At 43.0% G+C, this 21,315-nt stretch overlaps 2 protein-coding genes across 5 annotated transcripts in view; both read left to right on the top strand.

The window, feature by feature from the left end:
* The window catches only part of LOC110486071 (inactive tyrosine-protein kinase 7), a 41,983-nt gene extending 34,098 nt beyond the window's left edge, over positions 1 to 7,885 (top strand). Inside the window, exons 16-20 of the mRNA XM_021557394.3 lie at positions 120 to 373; positions 757 to 837; positions 1,138 to 1,289; positions 5,667 to 5,845; positions 6,286 to 7,885. Of these exons, the coding sequence (XP_021413069.2) occupies positions 120 to 373; positions 757 to 837; positions 1,138 to 1,289; positions 5,667 to 5,845; positions 6,286 to 6,446 (827 nt within the window). The 3' untranslated portion in view covers positions 6,447 to 7,885. The remainder of the gene's footprint in view (positions 1 to 119; positions 374 to 756; positions 838 to 1,137; positions 1,290 to 5,666; positions 5,846 to 6,285) is intronic.
* A 12,217-nt stretch (positions 7,886 to 20,102) lies between these two features.
* The window catches only part of LOC110486072 (serine/threonine-protein kinase MARK1), a 94,588-nt gene continuing 93,375 nt past the window's right edge, over positions 20,103 to 21,315 (top strand). For 2 of the 4 annotated variants that reach the window (XM_090196143.1, XM_090196144.1), the window contains exon 1: positions 20,139 to 20,729. Coding sequence is in view for 2 of the 4 variants with exons in the window: in XM_021557400.3 (XP_021413075.1) it covers positions 20,679 to 20,729 (51 nt within the window). In the remaining 2 variants the exon portion in view is untranslated. Of the gene's footprint in view, positions 20,730 to 21,315 lie in introns of all 4 variants that reach the window. The other 2 variants (XM_021557400.3, XM_021557401.3) reach the window with 2 other exon arrangements.

A 21,315-nucleotide genomic window follows, 5' to 3' on the forward strand; every position in this document is an offset into this window, starting at 1 on the left:
TATAGAGCAACACATGCATGTGCACACACACATCGTCATTGGAAATAAGAATTTGTTCTTTGTTGACCTGTATAAATAAAGGCTATATAAAATTATATTGATTCCCCTCTCCTACACAGGGAAAGGTGAGTTTGGCGAGGTGTTCCTGGCCAAAGCCAAGGGCATCATGTCGGCAGGAGGAAGAGGCAGTGAGGATGAGGAGGAGACGGTGGTGCTGGTGAAGAGTCTGCAGACGCGGGACGAGACTCTGCACCTGGAGTTCCGTCGCGAGGTTGAGATGTTCGGCAAGCTGGGCCACCCCAACCTTGTGTGCCTACTGGGCATGTGTAGAGAAGTCGAGCCTCACTACCTCATACTGGAGTATGCTGAATTGGTAAGGAGGGAGCTACCTGCTTACGCTCCAGGGTGAAGTTTCCCCTAGGTACAGATCTAGGGTCAGCTTCCCCTCCCCCAAACCTTAACCATTAGTGGGGGAAATGCTAAACTGACCCAAGATCAGTGTCTTCGGGCAACTTAACTTCACCCTACTCTCTACACACACACACTTTATTTATGTATCCGACATGGCAGTTAATTGCATCATTGAAATACATAGGTATTAAGGTTAAATGCCTTAATAAAATAAAGACTATTTAAAATATGAGCTACGTACGAACACACTGACCCCAGTGCATTGAAAAACGTGTGCGGGTGTACTTAAAAAAAAAAAACATCCATGATTTAGCATCCACCCCAGACCTGTGTATATGTTCCTAGGGGGACCTGAAGCAATACCTCAAGATGTCCAAGAACAAGGAGGAGAAACCCAAGTCCCATCACCTCAGTACCAAGCAGAAGGTCAGTTTACACACACAAAAAGGCATAATTGAGCATCTTAATTAGGGTTGGCTTCAGTGCAGTAGGCCAGGATTTGGTAGCTGGTGCTTATAGTAAGGCTCTCCTGTTGCATCATGCCACTGGCTTTCACTGTCTGTTGGACCACTCAGAAGGAGAAACAGATTAACTAGAAGATGTAATTTTAAAAAAGCCATTCAAATGCTTAAAACACACGCACTAACTCACTCACTTGAAGGCACATATATGCTTGAAAACACAGTGATTTAATGCTCCGTATGTCCCACTCTCTCTTTCCCTCAGGTGGGGGTGTGTCTGCAGGTTGCCCGGGGGATGGAGCATCTATCCAATCAGCGCTTCGTCCACAAGGACCTAGCCACCCGCAACTGTCTGATCAGCGCCAAGAGACAGGTCAAGGTGTCTGCACTGGGGCTCAGCAAAGATGTCTACAACGAGTAAGATTACAATTGATTAAATCTTGATTTAACCAGGAAAGATCCCTTGCGGTTGAAAACCATACTTATGGTTTTTATTAGTTTCAATGAATCCAGTCACAGCATAATTGTATCGATAATTTAGATTTCCCAAAGTCTCCATTTAAAGAGACCTGTGATAAGTATAGTGAAAAAGGCACCAACAGATGGCCACCTCGCTTCGCACTCTTAGGAAACTATGCAGTATTTTTAAATTTTTTCAAATGTATTTCTTACACTGTTGAGTTTATTAATTCAACCATTTTTTAAATTTAAAAGCACACACAACTTGAAAAAGCCATACATGCATAAAATTGAGGATAACGCACAATAAAGTATGGGAATTATTTCCATTGTGGTCCTCTTGAGACAAGATGGCTAGACAAGATCGAACACAGTATGACAGTGAAATAATTTTTAAAAAACATAGAAGAAGAACATCAATCTCATCATTCCAGTTACATTATAGGGGTTATTCATATGGGCACAGTAGACATCAAACATATTTTTACTTTATTTTTAAAGCTGCCCAGAGAGGACGTTGTTTTTATGGGCAGAGGCAACTCATTCCATTCTGAGGCTCCAGTATACAAGAAAGTACTTTTCCCAGCATTACTCCTGAACCCGTATCTGGTGCTGTGATTGTGTGCATCCCTAACACGAGGAAAGTAATCACTTAGATATCTGGGCGCAGGACACTAATCTGGGACACCGTAACCTCGACAGGCAGCCAGTTTAGTTCCTGAAAGCAGCTCCTGCCTATGTGAGTATGTGGACTCACCTTCAGTACAACCCTGATCAGCTTATTCTGGGCTATCTGGAGCTTCCCCTTCATAAGTTTAGATAAGCCCCAAACCAGGAAGTACTAGCATAGTCAAAATGGCATTGAATGAGGGCAGTAGCTAGCAGGAAAGCTTAAGTCTTATTACATACAGCCGGGAGAAACTATTGGATATAAGAGCAATGTCAACTTACCAACATTATGACCAGGAATACAACTTTCCTGAAGCGGTCCACCACCCAGGACAATTTATCGGATCCCAGCAGGTGACCCAAAACCACGGCGCCGCAGAAGGGGCAGACGGAGCGGTCTTCTGGCCAGGTTCCGTAGACGGGCCCACTGCTCCCGAGTATACTACTTGCCAATGTCCAGTCTCTTGACAACAAGGTAGACGAAATCCAAGCAAGGGTTGCCTTCCAAAGAGACATCAGAGATTGTAACATTCTCTGTTTCACGGAAACATGGCTCCCTCAGGATACGTTATCAGAGTCGGTACAGCCATCTGGTTTGTTCACGCATTGCACCGACAGAAACAAACATCTCTCTGGTAAGAAGGGTGAGGGTGTATGCCTTATGATTAACGAGATGTGGTGTGATCATAACAACATACAGGAACTCCAGTCCTTTTGGTCATCTGACGTAGAATTCCTTACAATCAAATGCGGACTGCATTATCTACCAAGAGAATTCTCTTTTGATTATAATCACAGTCGTGAGCAGACACCTCAACGGTCCTGAAAGAACTTTATTGGACTCTATGTAAAACTAGAAACCACATATCCTGAGACTGCATTTATTGTAGCTGGGGACTTTAACAAGACTAATCTGAAAACAAGGCTCCCTAAATTTTATCAGCATATCAAATGCGTGACCCGGGCCGGCAAAACTCTGGATCATTGTTACTCTAAATTCCGTGACGCATAAAGCTCGCCCTCCTTTCGGCAAATCTGACCATGACTCCATTTTGTTGCTCCCAGCCTGTAGGCAGAAACTAGAACAGGAAACGCTCAGGTCTGTTCAACGCTGGTCCAACCAATTTGATTCCACTCTTCAAAATTGCTTCGATCATGTGGACTGGGATATGTTCCGGATAGCGTTGAACAACAGCGTGTTTATTAGTTTATTAGTGCATCTGTGATTATTAAAACCTTCCCCAACCAGAAACCGTGGATTGATGGCAGCATTCGCCCAAAACTGAAAGCGCGAACCACTGCTTTTAATCAGGACAAGGCGACCGGAAACATGACCGAATTCAAAGTGTAGCTATTCCCTCCGCAAGGCAATCAAACAAGCTAAGCATCAGTATAGAGGCAAAGTAGAGTCGGCTGAGACACGAGAGGTATGTGGCAGGGTCTACAGTTGTGGCCAAAAGTTTTGAGAATGACACACATATTAATTTTCACAAAGTTTGCTGCTTCAGTGTCTTTAGATATTTTTGTCAGATGTTACTATGGAATACTGCAGTATAATTACAAGCATTTCGTAAGTGTCAAAGGCTTTTATTGACAATTACATGAAGTTGATGCAAAGAGTCAATATTTGCTGTGTTGACCCTTCTTTTTCAAGAACCCTGCAATCTGCTCTGGCATGCTGTCAATTAACTATTGGGCCACATCCTGACTGATGGCAGCCTATTCAGTGCTTGGAGTTTGTCAGAATTTGTGGGTTTTTGTTTGTCCATCCGCCTCTTGAGGATTGACCACAAATTCTCAATGGGATTAAGGTCTGGGGAGTTTCCTGGCCATGGACCCAAAATATTTATGTTTTGTTCCCCGAGCCACTTAGTTATCACTTTTGCCTTATGGCAAGGTGCTCCATCATGCTGGAAAAGGCATTGTTCGTCACCAAACTGTTTCTGGATGGTTGGGAGGAGTTGCTCTCGGAGGATGTGTTGGTACCATTCTTTATTCATGGTTGTGTCCTTAGGCAAAATTGTGAGTGAGCCCACTCCCTTGGCTGAGAAGCAACCCCACACATGAATAGTCTCAGGAAGCTTTACTGTTGGCATGACACAGGACTGATGGTAGCGCTCACCTTGTCTTCTCCGGGCAAGCTTTTTTCCGGGAGAGAAGTGGCTTCTTTGCTGCCCTTCTTGACACCAGAACATCCTCCAAAAGTCTTTGCAAATTGCCATCATACAAACTGAGGCAGCAGACTTTATGAAAATTAATTTGTGTAATTCTCACAACTGTACAGTCAGTCACAGACTAAAAAAGAAAACCGGCCCCGGACCCCGATGTCCATGCTCCCAAACAGACAAAAAAAATGTTTTTGCTCGCTTTGAGGACAATACAGTGCCACCGACACGGCCCGCTTCCAAAACCTGCGGGCTCTCTTTCACTGCAGCCAACGTGAGTAAAACATTTTAAACGTGTTAACCCTCGCAAGGCTGCCGGCCTAGACGGCATCCCTAGCCATGTCCTCAGAGCATACGCAGACCAGCTGGCTGGTGTGTTTACGGACATATTCAATCAATCCCTATCCCAGTCTGCTGTTCCCACATGCTTCAAGCGGGCCACCATTGTTCCTGTTCCCAAGAGAGTTAAGGTAACTGAGCTAAACGACTATCACCCCGTAGCACTCACTTCCGTCATCATGAAGTGCTTTGAGAGACTAGTCAAGGATCAGATCACCTCTACCCTACCTGACACCCTAGACCCACTCCAATTTGCTTATCGCCCCAAAAGGTTCACAGACGACGCAATTGCAATCACACTGCACACTCCCCTAACCCATCTGGACAAGAGGAATACCTATGTAAGAATGCTGTTCATCGTCTACAGCTCAAAATTTAACACCAGTGTGAGTGTGACACCACACAGCAGAGGGAGCACCTCTTATCCACATCAACGGCACAGTAATGGAGAAGGTGGAAAGATTTAAGTTCCTCTGCGTATACATCACGGACAAACTGAAATGGTCCACCCACACAGACAACTGGTGAAGAAGGCGCAACAGCGCCACTTCAACCTCCTTTAGGCTGATGAAATTTGGCTTGTCACCAAAAACACTCAAACTTTTACAGATGCACAATCAAGAGCATCCTGTCGGGCCTGGTACAGCAACTGCTCCGCCCACAACCGCAAGGCTCTCCAGAGGGTAGTGAGTTCTGCACAATACACCACCGGGGGCAAACTACACCACCTGATGACACCACCTGATGTCACAGGAAGGCCATTATCAAGGACAACAACCACCCGAGCCACTGCCTGTTCACCCCGCTATCATCCAGAAGGCAAGGGCAGTACAGGTGCATCAAAGCTGGGACCGAGACAAAAAAAACAGTTTCTATCTCAAGGCCATCAGACATCACTAACATTGAGTAGCTGCTGCCAACATACTGACTACTACTGATTACTTGTTAGATTTTACTGCATGGTCAGAACTAGAAGTACAAGCATTTTGCTACACTCGCATTAACATCTGCTAACCATGTTAATGTGACCAATAAAATTTGTTTGATTTGATGAATTGACAGATTAAATTGTGGCGACACCCAGTGGCCAGACTACCAAACAACACCCAAAGTGGAGGTTACCGTCCTGGTGCTGACCTGTGTGTCCTCTCTCCCCCTCCAGTGAGTACTATCACTACCGGCAGGCGTGGATCCCTCTGCGTTGGCTGCCAAGCGAGGCCGTGTTCGAGGACGACTACTCCACCAAGACGGACGTGTGGTCCTTCGGCGTGCTCATGTGGGAGGTGTTTAGCCTGGGCGAGCTGCCGCACGCTGCGCTCGACCACGACAAGGTCCTCGAAGGTGAGGCCAGTCGAACTGGAGCTTGGGAGTGTTATTGAAGGATGCTACTTCACCCCAGATGGGGGTAGAAGTCCACTATTCTAGTGTCACACATTTTGTCACCCTCCTAATGGTTACTTTACTTTGCCTGCTTATAGTTGTTTAAAACCACACAATGCATACCAGATGACGTCACCAATGTCACTAGAGGATGTTGCACACACTTTTTATTTTAATTTTTTATAAAACATAGATAGATACCTGCTGTTTTCACATATGTTTACATTGCGGTAATGCTGGAGATGAATATAAGTTTCAAAAGTGGTGGAATTCCCCTTTAAGGTTTATTGCTCTGTTCTGTCCTTCTTATTTCTCTATCCCTCCTTCTTTCACCTCTTTCCCTGCATCTTGCTCGCTCTCACCCCTTGTGTGTTGTTCTCTCACGTCTTCCCCTCTACCAGAGCTGAGAGAGGGCCGGGGGAAGCTGCCCCTGCCCCAGGGCTGTCCTTCCCGGGTGTACAAGCTGATGACTCGCTGTTGGGCCCCCAGCCCCAAGGACCGCTCCTGCTTTAGCGACATCGTCTCTGCCCTCAGCGAACTGCCCTCCGAGAGCAAGGTGTAACACACACGGCCCAGGTGCACTGTGTGTGTGAGGGTATGAATGTGTTAGGAATGGGGGGAGGTGACAAGTGTGTGTGTGTGTGTGTGTGAGAGCAGTTGTGTACAAATGTGATTTGTACAAACCGGTGGATCAGTGTGTATGTGAAGGACGTATAGAGGTGTTGGCATGTGTGCGTGAGCATGCATGTTTTGGCCTTTTTGAATTTGTGTCTCGCACTCCAGGACTATTCTACTCTGCCTTATTGGCCTCTGTAGTTAGCGTCTGCAAGAGCAGAAAGAGTCTCTTAACAACAAGGACCTTGGGTCCCAAATGAGGACCCATCCGAGAAGAGATCAACATCCGACGAGCTTCTCCTTCACGTCTCTATGGATTAAAATGATTTTTTTTTACAATGAGGACTTATATTGTGCCTTAGGTCAAATGGTGTCTATAACATTTAATCTAGAAACTAATGACAGTTAATGTTGGCACGGTTTTCACCCCAATTGGATATTTTCTGTTGCTCATGTTTGCGAATGAACAAGACAGAAGGGACATTTTCTGCCCAGAGCCAAACGGGACATTAAGGTACAACCTCTTTAGGTGTAAAAATCGAATGTGTCTCACCCTGTTAGATATGATCAGAACAAGGTGAAGGGCCAGCGATGGCATTATTACACTTGTGTGGCGTTTAGCTGGAGTGTGGATGGAATCAACGCTCACAACACTAGTTTTCCTTGCCTTGAAGGTACATCTATTTAAAGTATAGTCATGACAGTATATGAATTAGCTTCAACATGCTATTTGAGTAAAGGTAACAGATCATCTGAGCTGTAGCATTGTAGGCTAGCTATTGGCCATCCTGTCATGGACAGTTTTGTACTCCTATCAAAGATGTCTGAATGTTACTGCTCCATTTGCCCATCATTCATCCAACCCTATCGCGACCTGAGCTTTTCCAATCAGTGGGAGAAACCTTTCTTTGTAGTGCTTTGTATTCATGTTTACAACATGCACTGATCACAACTATGCCTTTTTGTATTCTAGAAGGATTGTTTTGGAGACCTGTTAACTTATTTTCAAGGTCCTGTTTTGTATGTTTTCACTGTATAGAAAGGTACTAAGCTTCTTTGATATAATTGTTTTATGTGCAAGGCATTTGAGGATTTGTGTGGAAGAGTTCATTTGTCATTTATTGAACCAAAACATATGGAATTAAGGTTCTCCTGAAAGAAAAAGAAAGTGTAAGTGCCTGGCAAATGAAGGACTTTGCATCAGTCTTTGCTATTGTTTTAATATTTACTTTTTTACTTGAACATTTTTATACATTGCAGATTTTCCCTTTGTTTTTATGTACAAAATCCATCTTTCATCTGAATTGTAGTAATTTGGATATTTGTTCTATTTGAAGTGTTTATACAAACATACCGCTGGTCCAATAAAATCCTTTTGTTGTAAATGTACCTTTTCTGTTTGTATGCCGTTTGGGAAATATTGTGCATATAGCCATTATTAACAAATATAAGATCTCACTGGTAACATGTAGAGTTTGGCTTGAGTAAGAGTACACCTTCATTTAAAAAAATCTATCAACAGTTTAACAAAAAATAACCCTCTGCAAGGATATTCAAGCTTTGTCCAAATCTGATATTTATCCAAAGTTAATATTGGTATCATCAAACTCAACAAGTCTTTATTGTTTTGTCTTTGAGGGTCAGTCCAGCTTGCAGAGTGGAGGATGAAGATCTGTGAATCCTAAATCCAGCATAGTGTGGCTCCGTGAACGTGGTGTGGAATGCATGCAGAGGAACACTTGACCCACGTGAATCGATTAGGTAGAATCACAGGCCGTCTCTGGGTCAGTTCAGATAAACCACCAAACTGACTGATGAGCGCAGGCCAGCTCTCAAGAGGAAGGATAGAACTTGATCCCCCAGCCTTTGCATTTTGCTCCATGTACTCCTTCACTACTCCTCCTCCTGAGTCTGTTTAGACATCACCCCCACAGATATGGTTCTGGGTTTCTCCTCCAGTCCACTCTCCCTCCCAGTAGCAGTGGCCCAATAGCTGCTCTTGACATAACAACCCAAAGGGATTCTGAGGTTCAACGGGAGATGTTGGTTTCCTCTGTCCTACAGTGTCAGCCGATAGGGATCCGAGGGACAGATTTCTCTATCAGACTGCTAATATAATTTGTCATAACTAAGACCGATAGGGACTATGATCTGTAACAATACATAACATTATTTTGAAGAGTTATGCTAATTGAAATCTGTTTCCCCCCAGCTATATTAGGACAAAGTTTTGAACTCACATTTCACAAGCCCTGGTTTGTTCCAGCATCATATTATATATGTATATTTACAGTGCATTCTGAAAGTTCAGACCCCTTCACTTTTCCCACATTTTGTTATGATATAGCCTTATTCTAAAATGGATCAAATAAATTAATCATCTACACAAAAACAGATTTGGACATTTTTGCAAATTTATGACAAATAAAAAAACATTATTTGCATAAGTATTCAGACCCTTTGCTATGAGACTCAATTGACCTCAGATGCATCCTTTTTCCATTTATCTACAACTTGAGTGCAGTCCACCTGTGAAATTCAATTGATTGGACATGATTTGGAAAGGCGTACACACATGTCAGAGCAAAAACCAAGCCATGGAATTATCCGTAGAGCTCCGAGACAGGATTGTGTCGAGGCACAGATCTGGGGAAGGATACCAAAAAATGTCTGCAGCATTGAAGGAAAAAAAGGTAAAAGGTTTAAAAAAAAAAAGGTTTAGCTCCAGAATCCAGTGTGTCGTAGATTAAGTTCAGTTTTCATGACTGCGGAACCAAAGCAACAGTGTCATAGCTGCATTCTAAGGGAGGAATCCTATCTGGTCTGCAGAGAACTTAAAGCAAGATGAATAGATTATACTCTATGAATCTGTTTCAGTGTAGTACTTCTTGAATTTGTGAAAGATTACAAAATACCAGTTGAGGGGAGTATTGGATTATTTTTCAGATGGAGGTATTCGACTACCTTTGCATGTAGACATTACTTGATATTTAATTATCACAAAGAATCTTACTTATATTGCTCTCTTGCAGAACCTGGAGACTGGTACCAGCCTTCTGTGGCCATCTTCAAATTGAATGTGTAGGGCACCTCTTCTGACATCTGCAACATGTAGAGCAGAGCACTGCTAGGCTTCAAGCCTGTCCCCAGAAAGTTTCCTGTCTCTTTTATTCTTTGAATGTGATTGAACTTGTGCCTGTTAAGTGGCTTTATATCAACAGTTACCTACGGAAACGGTACTGTACTGCATAGTGAGATTTCAAATGGCCACACCCATATTGTTTATTAACTGCAGTGTATATTGTTCAGGGGTGCAATTCAGCGGAAACGGTACTGTACTGAATGACCAGTTGAAGAACGGAGTAATTATGGTGGCCTAGAGGGCGATTGTGTATGATGTGGTGCACAAGTTTTGCGATTTCATGTCATTCAGGAAGCTAAATTCCTAGGTATAACACTGGATGGTCAAATCACATTCGCAAAGTTGTTGTGAAGGGCATGTCTGTTTGTAAAAATACAGTGCCTTGCGAAAGTATTCGGCCCCCTTGAACTTTGCGACCTTTTGCCACATTTCAGGCTTCAACGTAAAGATATAAAACTGTATTTTTTTGTGAAGAAACAACAAGTGGGACACAATCATGAAGTGGAACGACATTTATTGGATATTTCAAACTTTTTTAACAAATTAAAAACTGAAACATTGGGCGTGCAAAATTATTCTGCATTTTTGGCACAAATCAACTGTCTTTGTCGTCCCATCTTGATTGCTCTCCGGTAATAGGGTCAAGTGCAGCAAAGAAAGAACTAGCAAAGCTGCAGCGGGCTCAGAAGTGAGTAGCACGCCTTACCCTTAACTGCAAATACAGAACTAACAACAACATGCATGTCAGTCTTTCCTGTTTGAGAGTTGACAACAGATGAACTGATTCTCCCAGTTATGAGATATATTACTGCATAATCAAATAACATTCAGCACAGACACTCATACATAGCCTACAAAACATCCCACCAGATGTCTCTTCACAGTCCAAGTCCAAAACAAATTCACGGCAACGCACTGTATTACACAGAGCAATGAACACATGGAACTCCCTTCCATCTCCATTTACTGAAGCAAACAGAAAAATGACCTTTTAAATGGATTAAACAACATTTCATGGAACGACAGGTACTGTGAGGAGACATTCAATTATCTGGCAACAGCTCTGGTGGACATTCCTGCAGTCAGCATGCCAATTGCACGCTCCTTCAAAACTTGAGACATCTGTGACATTGTGTTGTGACAACTGCACATTTTAGTGACCTTTTGTCTCCAGCAAAAGGCACACTTGTGTAATGATTTTGATGTTTTAAAGGATCGGACCCTTTTTGTTCAATTTCCGGCTAAAATGACATATCTAACTGCCTGTAGCTCAGGACCTGAAGCAAGGAAATGATATTATTGATACCGTTTGGAGAATAACACAGATCTGGTAAAAGATCATACAAAAAAAAAAAAAATCCATCTTTGAAATGCAAGAGAAAGACTATACAATAAATCTCCCACCAGATGGCAGCAGTGTGTGTGCAAAGTTTCGGACTGATCCAAGTGAAGCATGACTACACTATATTTTGTATCAAGTCTGCCAGGAGTTTGCCCAAATGTGCCAAATTTGTCAATTAACACATTTAAGTGCATAACTATAGAATATACAAAAATAAAATGTTTACACACTTCCAGTAATGTCATACATGATGGATAATTAGCCTCCTGACAGAAAAGACACTAACCTTCACACATCTAGATGGCCAGGTCTGGGGCCAGAGACAGCAGGGGTTCAAACTGTAGAACCCAGTTCCTACATTTGAATATAAAAATGTATTTTTATCAAACAAAACTATCCTACATCTTGGGACCCTCAGGTTGACAAATCGGAGCAAGATTACTGAATGTAAGCAGATCGATACATTCGCCTCTGAAGGTAAACTAGTTGCCGTGCTAAAAGTGTTTTGTTGTTGTGCACTCAAACAATAGCATGCCATTCTTTTCAATGATAGCTACTGTAAATTGGACACTGCAGTTGGATTAACAAGAATGTACGCTTCCTATCCATATAAAACACGTCTATGTCCTGGAATGTTGGCTGTTACTTAGATCATTCTAGTCACATTAGCAACAACCGTCCCGGTTTAGGGACACCGATCTGGTAGAGGATATTATTAATCAGATTCTTGATATGCCAAACCTGTCAGGTGGATGGATTATCTTGGCAAAGGAGAAACGTTCACTAAAAGGGATGTAACCAACTTTGTGCACCAAATGAGAGAAATAAGCTTTTTGTGCGTATTAACCATTTCTTGGATCTTTTATTTCAGCTCATGAAACATGGGACCAACACTTTACATGTTGTGTTTTTATATTTTTGTTCAGTGTATTATCTTGAATATTTAGTTTGAGTTTTCTTCTAAACTGTGGGCAAAAATCAAATGGTGTTTAAGTTTTTGTATGTTACCAATTGAACAACATATATTGCAGGATAAATCAAAGTTAAAGTTTACATACCTGGCCATATATGAATGTTACATTTTACTTTATGGTTGGTTATGTAGGCTTCTTCTAACCCATCGCTTTCTACTACATACAATAATACAATTTAATGATATCTTTACATTAATATATATAATTTAGAAGTCCAAAAATGGATGTACCAACTACAGATAGACTTAAAGGGACAGCCAAAAGTGTGCGAGTTTGAGCATGTATCCATTAGGCCTATGGATTTTCTTATCAGCATGAATTGTAGTGGGGCAAAAAAGTATTTAGTCAGTCACCAATTGTGCAAGTTCTCCCACTTAAAAAGATAAGAGAGGACTGTAATTTCCATCATAGGTACACTTCAACTATGACAGACAAAATGAGAGAACAAAACCAGAAAATCACAATGTAGGATTTTTTATTAATTTGCAGATTATGGTGGAAAATAAGTATTTGGTCACCTACAAACAAGCAAGATTTCTGGCTCTCACAGACCTGTAACTTCTTCTTTAAGAGGCTCCTATGTCCTCCACTCGTTACCTGTATTAATGGCACCTGTTTGAACTTGTTATCAGTATAAAAGACACCTGTCCACAACCTCAAACAGTCACACTCCAAACTCCACTATGGCCAAGACCAAAGAGCTGTCAAAGGACACCAGAAACAGAATTGTAGACCTGCACCAGGCTGGGAAGACTGAATCTGCAATAGGTAAGCAGCTTGGTTTGAAGAAATCAACTGTGGGAGCAATTATTAGGAAATGGAAGACATACAAGACCATTGAATAATCTCCCTCGATCTGGGGCTCCACGCAAGATCTCACCCCGTGGTGTCAAAATGATCACAAGAACGGTGAGCAAAAATCCCAGAACCACACGGTCACCTAGTGAATGACCTGCAGAGAGCTGGGACCAAAGTAACAAAGCCTACCATCAGTAACACAATACGCCGCCGGGGACTCAAATCCTGCAGTGCCAGACGTGTCCCCCTGCTTAAGCCAGTACATATCCAGGCCCGTCGGAAGTTTGCAAGAGAGCATTTGGATGATCCAGAAGAAGATTGGGAGAATGTCATATGGTCAGATGAAACATAAACATAACTTTTTGGTAAAAACTCAACTTGTCGTGTTTGGAGGACAAAGAAATCTGACTTGCATCCAAAGAACACCATACCTACTGTGAAGCATGGGGGTGGAAACATCATGCTTTGGGGCTGTTTTCTGCAAAGGGACCAGGACGACTGATCCTTGTAAAGGAAAGAATGAATGGGGCCATGTATCGTGAGATTTTGAGTGAAAACCTCCTTCCGTCAGCAAGGGCATTGAAGATGAAACGTGGCTGGGTCTTTCAGCATGACAATGATCCCAAACACACCGCCCGGGCAACGACTGAGTGGCTTCGTAAGAAGCATTTCAAGGTCCTGGAGTGGCCTAGCCAGTCTCCAGATCTCAACCCCATAGAAAATCTTTGGAGGGAGTTGAAAGTCCGGGTTGCCCAGCAACAGCCCCAAAACATCACTGCTCTAGAGGAGATCTGCATGGAGGAATGGGCCAAAATAACAGCAACAGTGTGTGAAAACCTTGTGAAGACTTACAGAAAACATTTGACCTCTGTCATTGCCAACAAAGGGTATATAACAAAGTATTGAGAAACTTTTGTTATTGACCAAATACTTATTTTCCACCATAATTTGCAAATAAATTCATTAAAAATCCTACAATGTGATTTTCTGGATTTTTTTTCTCATTTTGTCTGTCATAGTTGAAGTGTACCTATGATGGAAATTACAGGCCTCTCATCTTTTTAAGTGGGAGAACTTGCACAGTTGGTGGCTGACTAAATACTTTTTTGCCCCACTGTAGATTAGAATAAAAGTGGGGCTTTTATTGCTTATAGGCTGGGATCCGCACTATGCAGCTGTTGCAAGAGCGCAATTTTCACTGGCTGTCCATTGGTTTCAAAGACAATGATTGATAGTCACCTTGAACTTCTTGAATTCAATCATTATTGGGTTCAAATAAACACTTAGATTTGTGAATAGCCATCCACAACAACCAAAATCCGTAAGGCGCAAATAGCTAAACGAGAGAGCAGCAGTGTGATTCACATCAATACGCTATGTAGATATCAATAATAAGTGATATCCGGATCGCCGTAGACTACACCACTGCTGTCACCAGTCGCACCATTGTAAGATATAGCTCGTACTGTAGCCTACGAAAGTTTATTTGTGCTCTTTTCCCGCGATCCATCAAACACATTTGGTGTGTCATCATAGTGGTCAGACTAGGTCAGGTGGAACAGATTTAAATGTGCGCCTTTTTCAATGCTGATTCGAATGTCATCGAGAAAACAATAGTGTCATATTTTTTTTCATATTTTTCCCGGAAACATCCTTACTGAATTTAAACGTAATCTTCAAATCAGTCAGTCAGAGATCACCAAGCGCAACATAGCTTCTGCGTGTAAATCAGCTAGAAAGATGTGTCGGCATCGAGTAATTGTCTCTGGCCCCCTCCCAGTTAGGGGGAGTGATGAGCTCTACAGCAGAGTCTCACAACTCAATCGCTGGTTGAAAACTGTTTTCTGCCCCTCCCAAAAGATAGAATTTGTAGATAATTGGCCCTCTTTCTGGGACTCACCCACAAACAGGACCAAGCCTGACCTGCTGAGGAGTGACGAACTCCATCCTAGCTGGAGGGGTGCTCTCATTTTATCTACCAACATAGACAGGGCTCTAACTCCTCTAGCTCCACAATGAAATAGGGTGCAGGCCAGGCAGCAGGCTGTTAGCCAGCCTGCCAGCATAGTGGAGTCTGCCACTAGCACAGTCAGTGTAGTCAGCTCAGCTATCACCATTGAGACCGTGTCTGTGCCTCGACCTAGGTTGGGCAAAACTAAACATGGCGGTGTTCGCCTTAGCAATCTCACTAGGATAAAGACCACCTCCATTCCTGTCATTATTGAAAGATATCATGATACCTCACATCTCAAAATAGGGCTACTTAATGTTAGATCCCTTACTTCAAAGGCAATTATAGTCAATGAACTAATCACTGATCATAATCTTGATGTGATTGGCCTGACTGAAACATGGCTTAAGCCTGATGAATTTACTGTGTTAAATGAGGCCTCACCTCCTGGCTACACTAGTGACCATATCCCCCGTGCATCCCGCAAAGGCGGAGGTGTTGCTAACATTTACGATAGCAAATTTCAATTTACAAAAAAAAAAATGACGTTTTCGTCTTTTGAGCTTCTAGTCATGAAATCTATGCAGCCTACTCAATCACTTTTTATAGCTACTGTTTACAGGCCTCCTGGGCCATATACAGCGTTCCTCACTGAGTTCCCTGAATTCCTATCGGACCTTGTAGTCATAGCGGATAATATTCTAATCTTTGGTGACTTTAATATTCACATGGAAAAGTCCACAGACCCACTCCAAAAGGCTTTCGGAGCCATCATCGACTCAGTGGGTTTTGTCCAACATGTCTCTGGACCCACTCACTGTCACAGTCATACGCTGGACCTAGTTTTGTCCCATGGAATAAATGTTGTGGATCTTAATGTTTTTCCTCATAATCCTGGACTATCGGACCACCATTTTATTACGTTTGCAATTGCAACAAATAATCTGCTCAGACCCCAACCAAGGATCATCAAAAGTCGTGCTATAAATTCACAGACAACACAAAGATTCCTTGATGTCCTTCCAGATTCCCTCTGTCTACCCAAGGACGCCAGAGGACAAAAATCAGTTAACCACCTAACTGAGGAACTCAACTTAACCTTGCGCAATACCCTAGATGCAGTTGCACCCCTAAAAACTAAAAACATTTCTCATAAGAAACTAGCTCCCTGGTACACAGAAAATACCCGAGCTCTGAAGCAAGCTTCCAGAAAATTGGAACGGAAATGGCGACACACCAAACTGGAAGTCTTCCGACTAGCTTGGAAAGACAGTACTGTGCAGTACCGAAGAGCCCTTACTGCTGCTCGATCATCCTATTTTTCTAACTTAATTGAGGAAAATAAGAACAATCCGAAATTCCTTTTTGATACTGTCGCAAAGCTAACTAAAAAGCAGCATTCCCCAAGAGAGGATGTCTTTCACTTTAGCAGTGATAAATTCATGAACTTCTTTGAGGAAAAGATTATGATTATTAGAAAGCAAATTACGGACTCTTCCTTAAATCTGCGTATTCCTTCAAAGCTCAGTTGTCCTGAGTCTGCACAACTCTGCCAGGACCTAGGATCAAGAGAGACACTCAAGTGTTTTAGTACTATATCTCTTGACACAATGATGAAAATAATCATGGCCTCTAAACCTTCAAGCTGCATACTGGACCCTATTCCAACTAAACTACTGAAAGAGCTGCTTCCTGTGCTTGGCCCTCCTATGTTGAACATAATAAACGGCTCTCTATCCACCGGATGTGTACCAAACTCACTAAAAGTGGCAGTAATAAAGCCTCTCTTGAAAAAGCCAAACCTTGACCCAGAAAATATAAAAAACTATCGGCCTATATCGAATCTTCCATTCCTCTCAAAAATTTTAGAAAAGGCTGTTGCGCAACAACTCACTGCCTTCCTGAAGACAAACAATGTATACGAAATGCTTCAGTCTGGTTATAGACCCCATCATAGCACTGAGACGGCACTTGTGAAGGTGGTAAATGACATTTTAATGGCATCGGACCGAGGCTCTGCATCTGTCCTCGTGCTCCTAGACCTTAGTGCTGCTTTTGATACCATCGATCACCACATTCTTTTGGAGAGATTGGAAACCCAAATTGGTCTACACGGACAAGTTCTGGCCTGGTTTGGATCTTATCTGTCGGAAAGATATCAGTTTGTCTCTGTGAATGGTCTGTCCTCTGACAAATCAACTGTACATTTCGGTGTTCCTCAAGGTTCCGTTTTAGGACCACTATTGTTTTCACTATATATTTTACCTCTTGGGGATGTTATTCGAAAACATAATGTTAACTTTCACTGCTATGCGGATGACACACAGCTGTACATTTCAATTAAACATGGTGAAGCCCCAAAATTGCCCTTGCTAGAAGAATGTGTTTCAGACATAAGGAAGTGGATGGCTGCAAACTTTCTACTTTTAAACTCGGACAAAACAGAGATGCTTGTTCTAGGTCCCAAGAAACAAAGAGATCTTCTGTTGAATCTGACAATTAATCTTAATGGTTGTACAGTCGTCTCAAATAAAACTGTGAAGGACCTCGGCGTTACTCTGGACCCTGATCTCTCTTTTGAAGAACATATCAAGACCATTTCAAGGACAGCTTTTTTCCATCTACGTAACATTGCAAAAATCAGGAACTTTCTGTCCAAAAATGATGCAGAAAAATTAATCCATGCTTTTGTCACTTCCAGGTTAGACTACTGCAATGCTCTACTTTCCGGCTACCCGGATAAAGCACTAAATAAACTTCAGTTAGTGCTAAATACGGCTGCTAGAATCCTGACTAGAACCAAAAAATTTGATCATATTACTCCAGTGCTAGCCTCTTTACACTGGCTTCCTGTCAAAGCAAGGGCTGATTTCAAGGTTTTACTGCTAACCTACAAAGCATTACATGGGCTTGCTCCTATCTATCTCTCTGATTTGGTCCTGCCGTACATACCTACACGTACGCTACGGTCACAAGACGCAGGCCTCCTAATTGTCCCTAGAATTTTTAAGCAAACAGCTGGAGGCAGGGCTTTCTCCTATAGAGCTCCATTTTTATGGAACGATCTGCCTACCCATGTCAGAGACGCAAACTCGGTCTCAACCTTTAAGTCTCTACTGAAGACTCATCTCTTCAGTGGGTCATATGATTGAGTGTAGTCTGGCCCAGGAGTGGGAGGGTGAACGGAAAGGCTCTGGAGCAACGAACCACCCTTGCTGTCTCTGCCTGGCCGGTTCCCCTCTTTCCACTGGGATTCTCTGCCTCTAACCCTATTACAGGGGCTGAGTCACTGGCTTTACTGGGGCTCTCTCATGCCGTCCCTGGAGGGGGTGCGTCACCTGAGTGGGTTGAGTCACTGATGTGGTCATCCTGTCTGGGTTGGCGCCCCCCCCCCCCCCCCTTAAGTTGTGCCGTGGCGGAGGTCTTTGTGGGCTATACTCAGCCTTGTCTCAGGATGGTATGTTGGTGGTTGAAGATATCCCTCTAGTGGTGTGGGGGCTGTGCTTTGGCAAAGTGGGTGGGGTTATATCCTTCCTGTTTGGCCCTGTCCGGGGGTGTCCTCGGAGTGGGCCACAGTGTCTCCTGACCCCTCCTGTCTCAGCCTCCAGTATTTATGCTGCAGTAGTTTATGTGTCGGGGGGCTAGGGTCAGTTTGTTATATCTGGAGTACTTCTTCTGTCCTATTCGGTGTCCTGTGTGAATCTAAGTGTGCGTTCTCTAATTCTCTCCTTCTCTCTTTCTCTCTCTCGGAGGACCTGAGCCCTAGGACCATGCCCCAGGACTACCTGACATGATGACTCCTTGCTGTCCCCAGTCCACCTGGCTGTGCTGCTGCTCCAGTTTCAACTGTTCTGCCTTATTATTATTCGACCATGCTGATCATTTATGAACATTTGAACATCTTGGCCATGTTCTGTTATAATCTCCACCCGGCACAGCCAGAAGAGGACTGGCCATCCCACATATGCTCTCTCTAATTCTCTCTTTCTTTCTCTCTCTCGGAGGACCTGAGCCCTAGGACCATGCCCCAGGAATACCTGACATGATGACTCCTTGCTGTCCCCAGTCCACCTGACTGTGTTGCTGCTCCAGTTTCAACTATTCTGCCTTATTATTATTCGACCATGCTGGTCATTTATGAACATTTGAACATCTTGACCATGTTTTGTTATAATCTCCACCCGGCACAGCCAGAAGAGGACTGGCCACCCCACATAGCCTGGTTCCTCTCTAGGTTTCTTCCTAGGTTTTGGCCTTTCTAGGGAGTTTTTCCTAGCCACCGTGCTTCTTCACCTGCATTGCTTGCTGTTTGGGGTTTTAGGCTGGGTTTCTGTACAGCACTTTGAGATATCAGCTGATGTACGAAGGGCTATATAAAATAAATTTGATTGATTGATTGATTGAAATGAATCATCTTGTTTTTCAAAAGTCTCAATTGATTACAATATTTATGCTGGTAACGGATTACAGTTACCGTTTTTGTAATCCCTTACATGTGACGGATTCCATGAAATCCGTTACTCCCCAGCCCTGCCTAACGTACCCTACAGGGTAAACAATTGCCATTCAACCAGTTTTGAAAAGAGAAAACATTCTGCTCCATTGAAAAGTGCAAGGGTGCCATACTATTTGAGCACAACTGTAAGTGCATTTCATTACCTTGCAAATCACACATTGGACCTGAAATCAAATCGTGTCACATGCTTCCTAAACAACTAGATGTAAAGTAGACTAACAGTGAAATGCTTACTTACAGGCCCTTCAAAATGCAGAGGGAAAAAAATGAGTAACGATAACTTGCCTATGTACACGGGGTACCAAAAATGTATCATAACATAGGATGATGACCTTGACGGAAAGGGAGTAGGGGATACCTAGTCACTTGTATAACTAACTGAACGCTAGCATATAGATTCAATCTCAGGCGTTTTAGTGTACAGCATAAAGGCAAATGAACATAATCAATGCAATTCCGAATTATAAACGCTAGATGGCAACATTGGCACATTTAACTCGTTTTTGACATTGCAAATAATAGACGAAAGTCTTAGGTATGGCTTTTTAGTTCTGTTATTGCTAAACAAGGTGATACTTTCCTTGTATTTTTAATGAATGTATACGAAGTCGATGCATTTTGACCAGGAATCAATGACCAATTCGCTTAGAAATGATGGTATGCTTACAAATACGGTACTTCGAATGTTTAGGAAGGTCATTCTTTAAATCTCGAGATGATTTACCGCCCAAGAATGATGATCATGATGATGCTTTCCAAACAAACAGTTCGCACATGCATATCCTTGGCAGCATATGTCAACAATCAAGAACCTCCTCCTGCTAACACAAATACGTCCTCATAACCATTTTCTTCAATTCATATTAAACCCTCCCCTCCCTCTCCTTCCTCTCCCTCTCTTTGATCTAGGTTGCTCGATCCCTCTCTCGCCACCTGGCGTTGCTACTGTCATGTTCTTTCGTCTTACAGCGTTGCGTAGGAATATAATGTTGCTTGCATGCGTTCTATAAAATATATTCCATGAACACGGGTTGTACCCGCGTAGGCTACCCTGCGCCCAAGCCTTTTGGGAGGGGAGAATGAAGTTCGCTCCTGTGTAGGGTGTTGCTTTTACTACTACTCCCCCATCTCGCGTTCGTTTTCCTAGTGTGTCAGCCTATATATCAGGGTGGATCAATGCTGGATTCTTTCCTTCATACAAACTCCTATCCGTTCTTTCGGCCCGCTACACCCGCTTGCCTCGTACCCGGGGGCGCATCTATCAGCATAGATAGACCTGCGCTGGCTCCGAGCTGGCCTTGAGGTAGATATGCTGTAGTGTGGAATACTCCCTTTGGACGGTCGGGTAGGAAATGCCGGTGGTGTAAAAAAAAAAAGAAGTCAAATTCATATTTTCACTCGTCGCACTGTTCTCGGCGGCTGCCAAGCTCGGGGCTTAGCGGCCTGTACACACAAAATGTCGACCAGAACGCCATTACCCACAGTGAATGAGCGTGATACAGAGAATGTAAGTATCCAATGTTCCTTCTTCCCTATGGCCTATATTTTCCTAAGGACGATATTATTTTTGGCTGAGTTTGTGTGGTGGTACCATGTGAATCACAACGCTAAAATTGGCTTGTCTGTGTAACCTCTCGGTCAGCAAGCTAGCCGCATAGCCCACTGGGGATTTAGCTAACGTTACCTATCCTCTGCCATTGTCATTTTTTAAACATTATTGCATTTGAAATCGTTTCATCAGATCAATTTTTACGCATGCCATTGTAGGTTAAGACTACATGTAAACATTCATATTTGTAGTAGCTAGGATTTGGCCATGTCTGCGTGGAAGACTGCGTCCTAAAAGATGTGTTCTGATGCTTTCGGTTATCTATGACTGGGAAACCGTTGCCCACAAATCAGATACAATGTTACCTTGTGTCTGTCGGTCCTCGCTGATTATTACAGCCAAAGTTACACCGTATCTTAATTTCTGGAGGAGGCCCGTTTTGAAAATGTGCCATAGCATAGGACAATTTCTATTGTTAGCTTACTGCAACATTAGATCCAGACCATGTTCAAAAGCTGTGACTCAACTTGGAGATCATGGTAGG

This window comes from Oncorhynchus mykiss, chromosome 13, assembly GCF_057628025.1.
Source record: "Oncorhynchus mykiss isolate SJ-2025 chromosome 13, ASM5762802v1, whole genome shotgun sequence".
NCBI classification, from domain to species: Eukaryota; Metazoa; Chordata; class Actinopteri; order Salmoniformes; family Salmonidae; genus Oncorhynchus; species Oncorhynchus mykiss.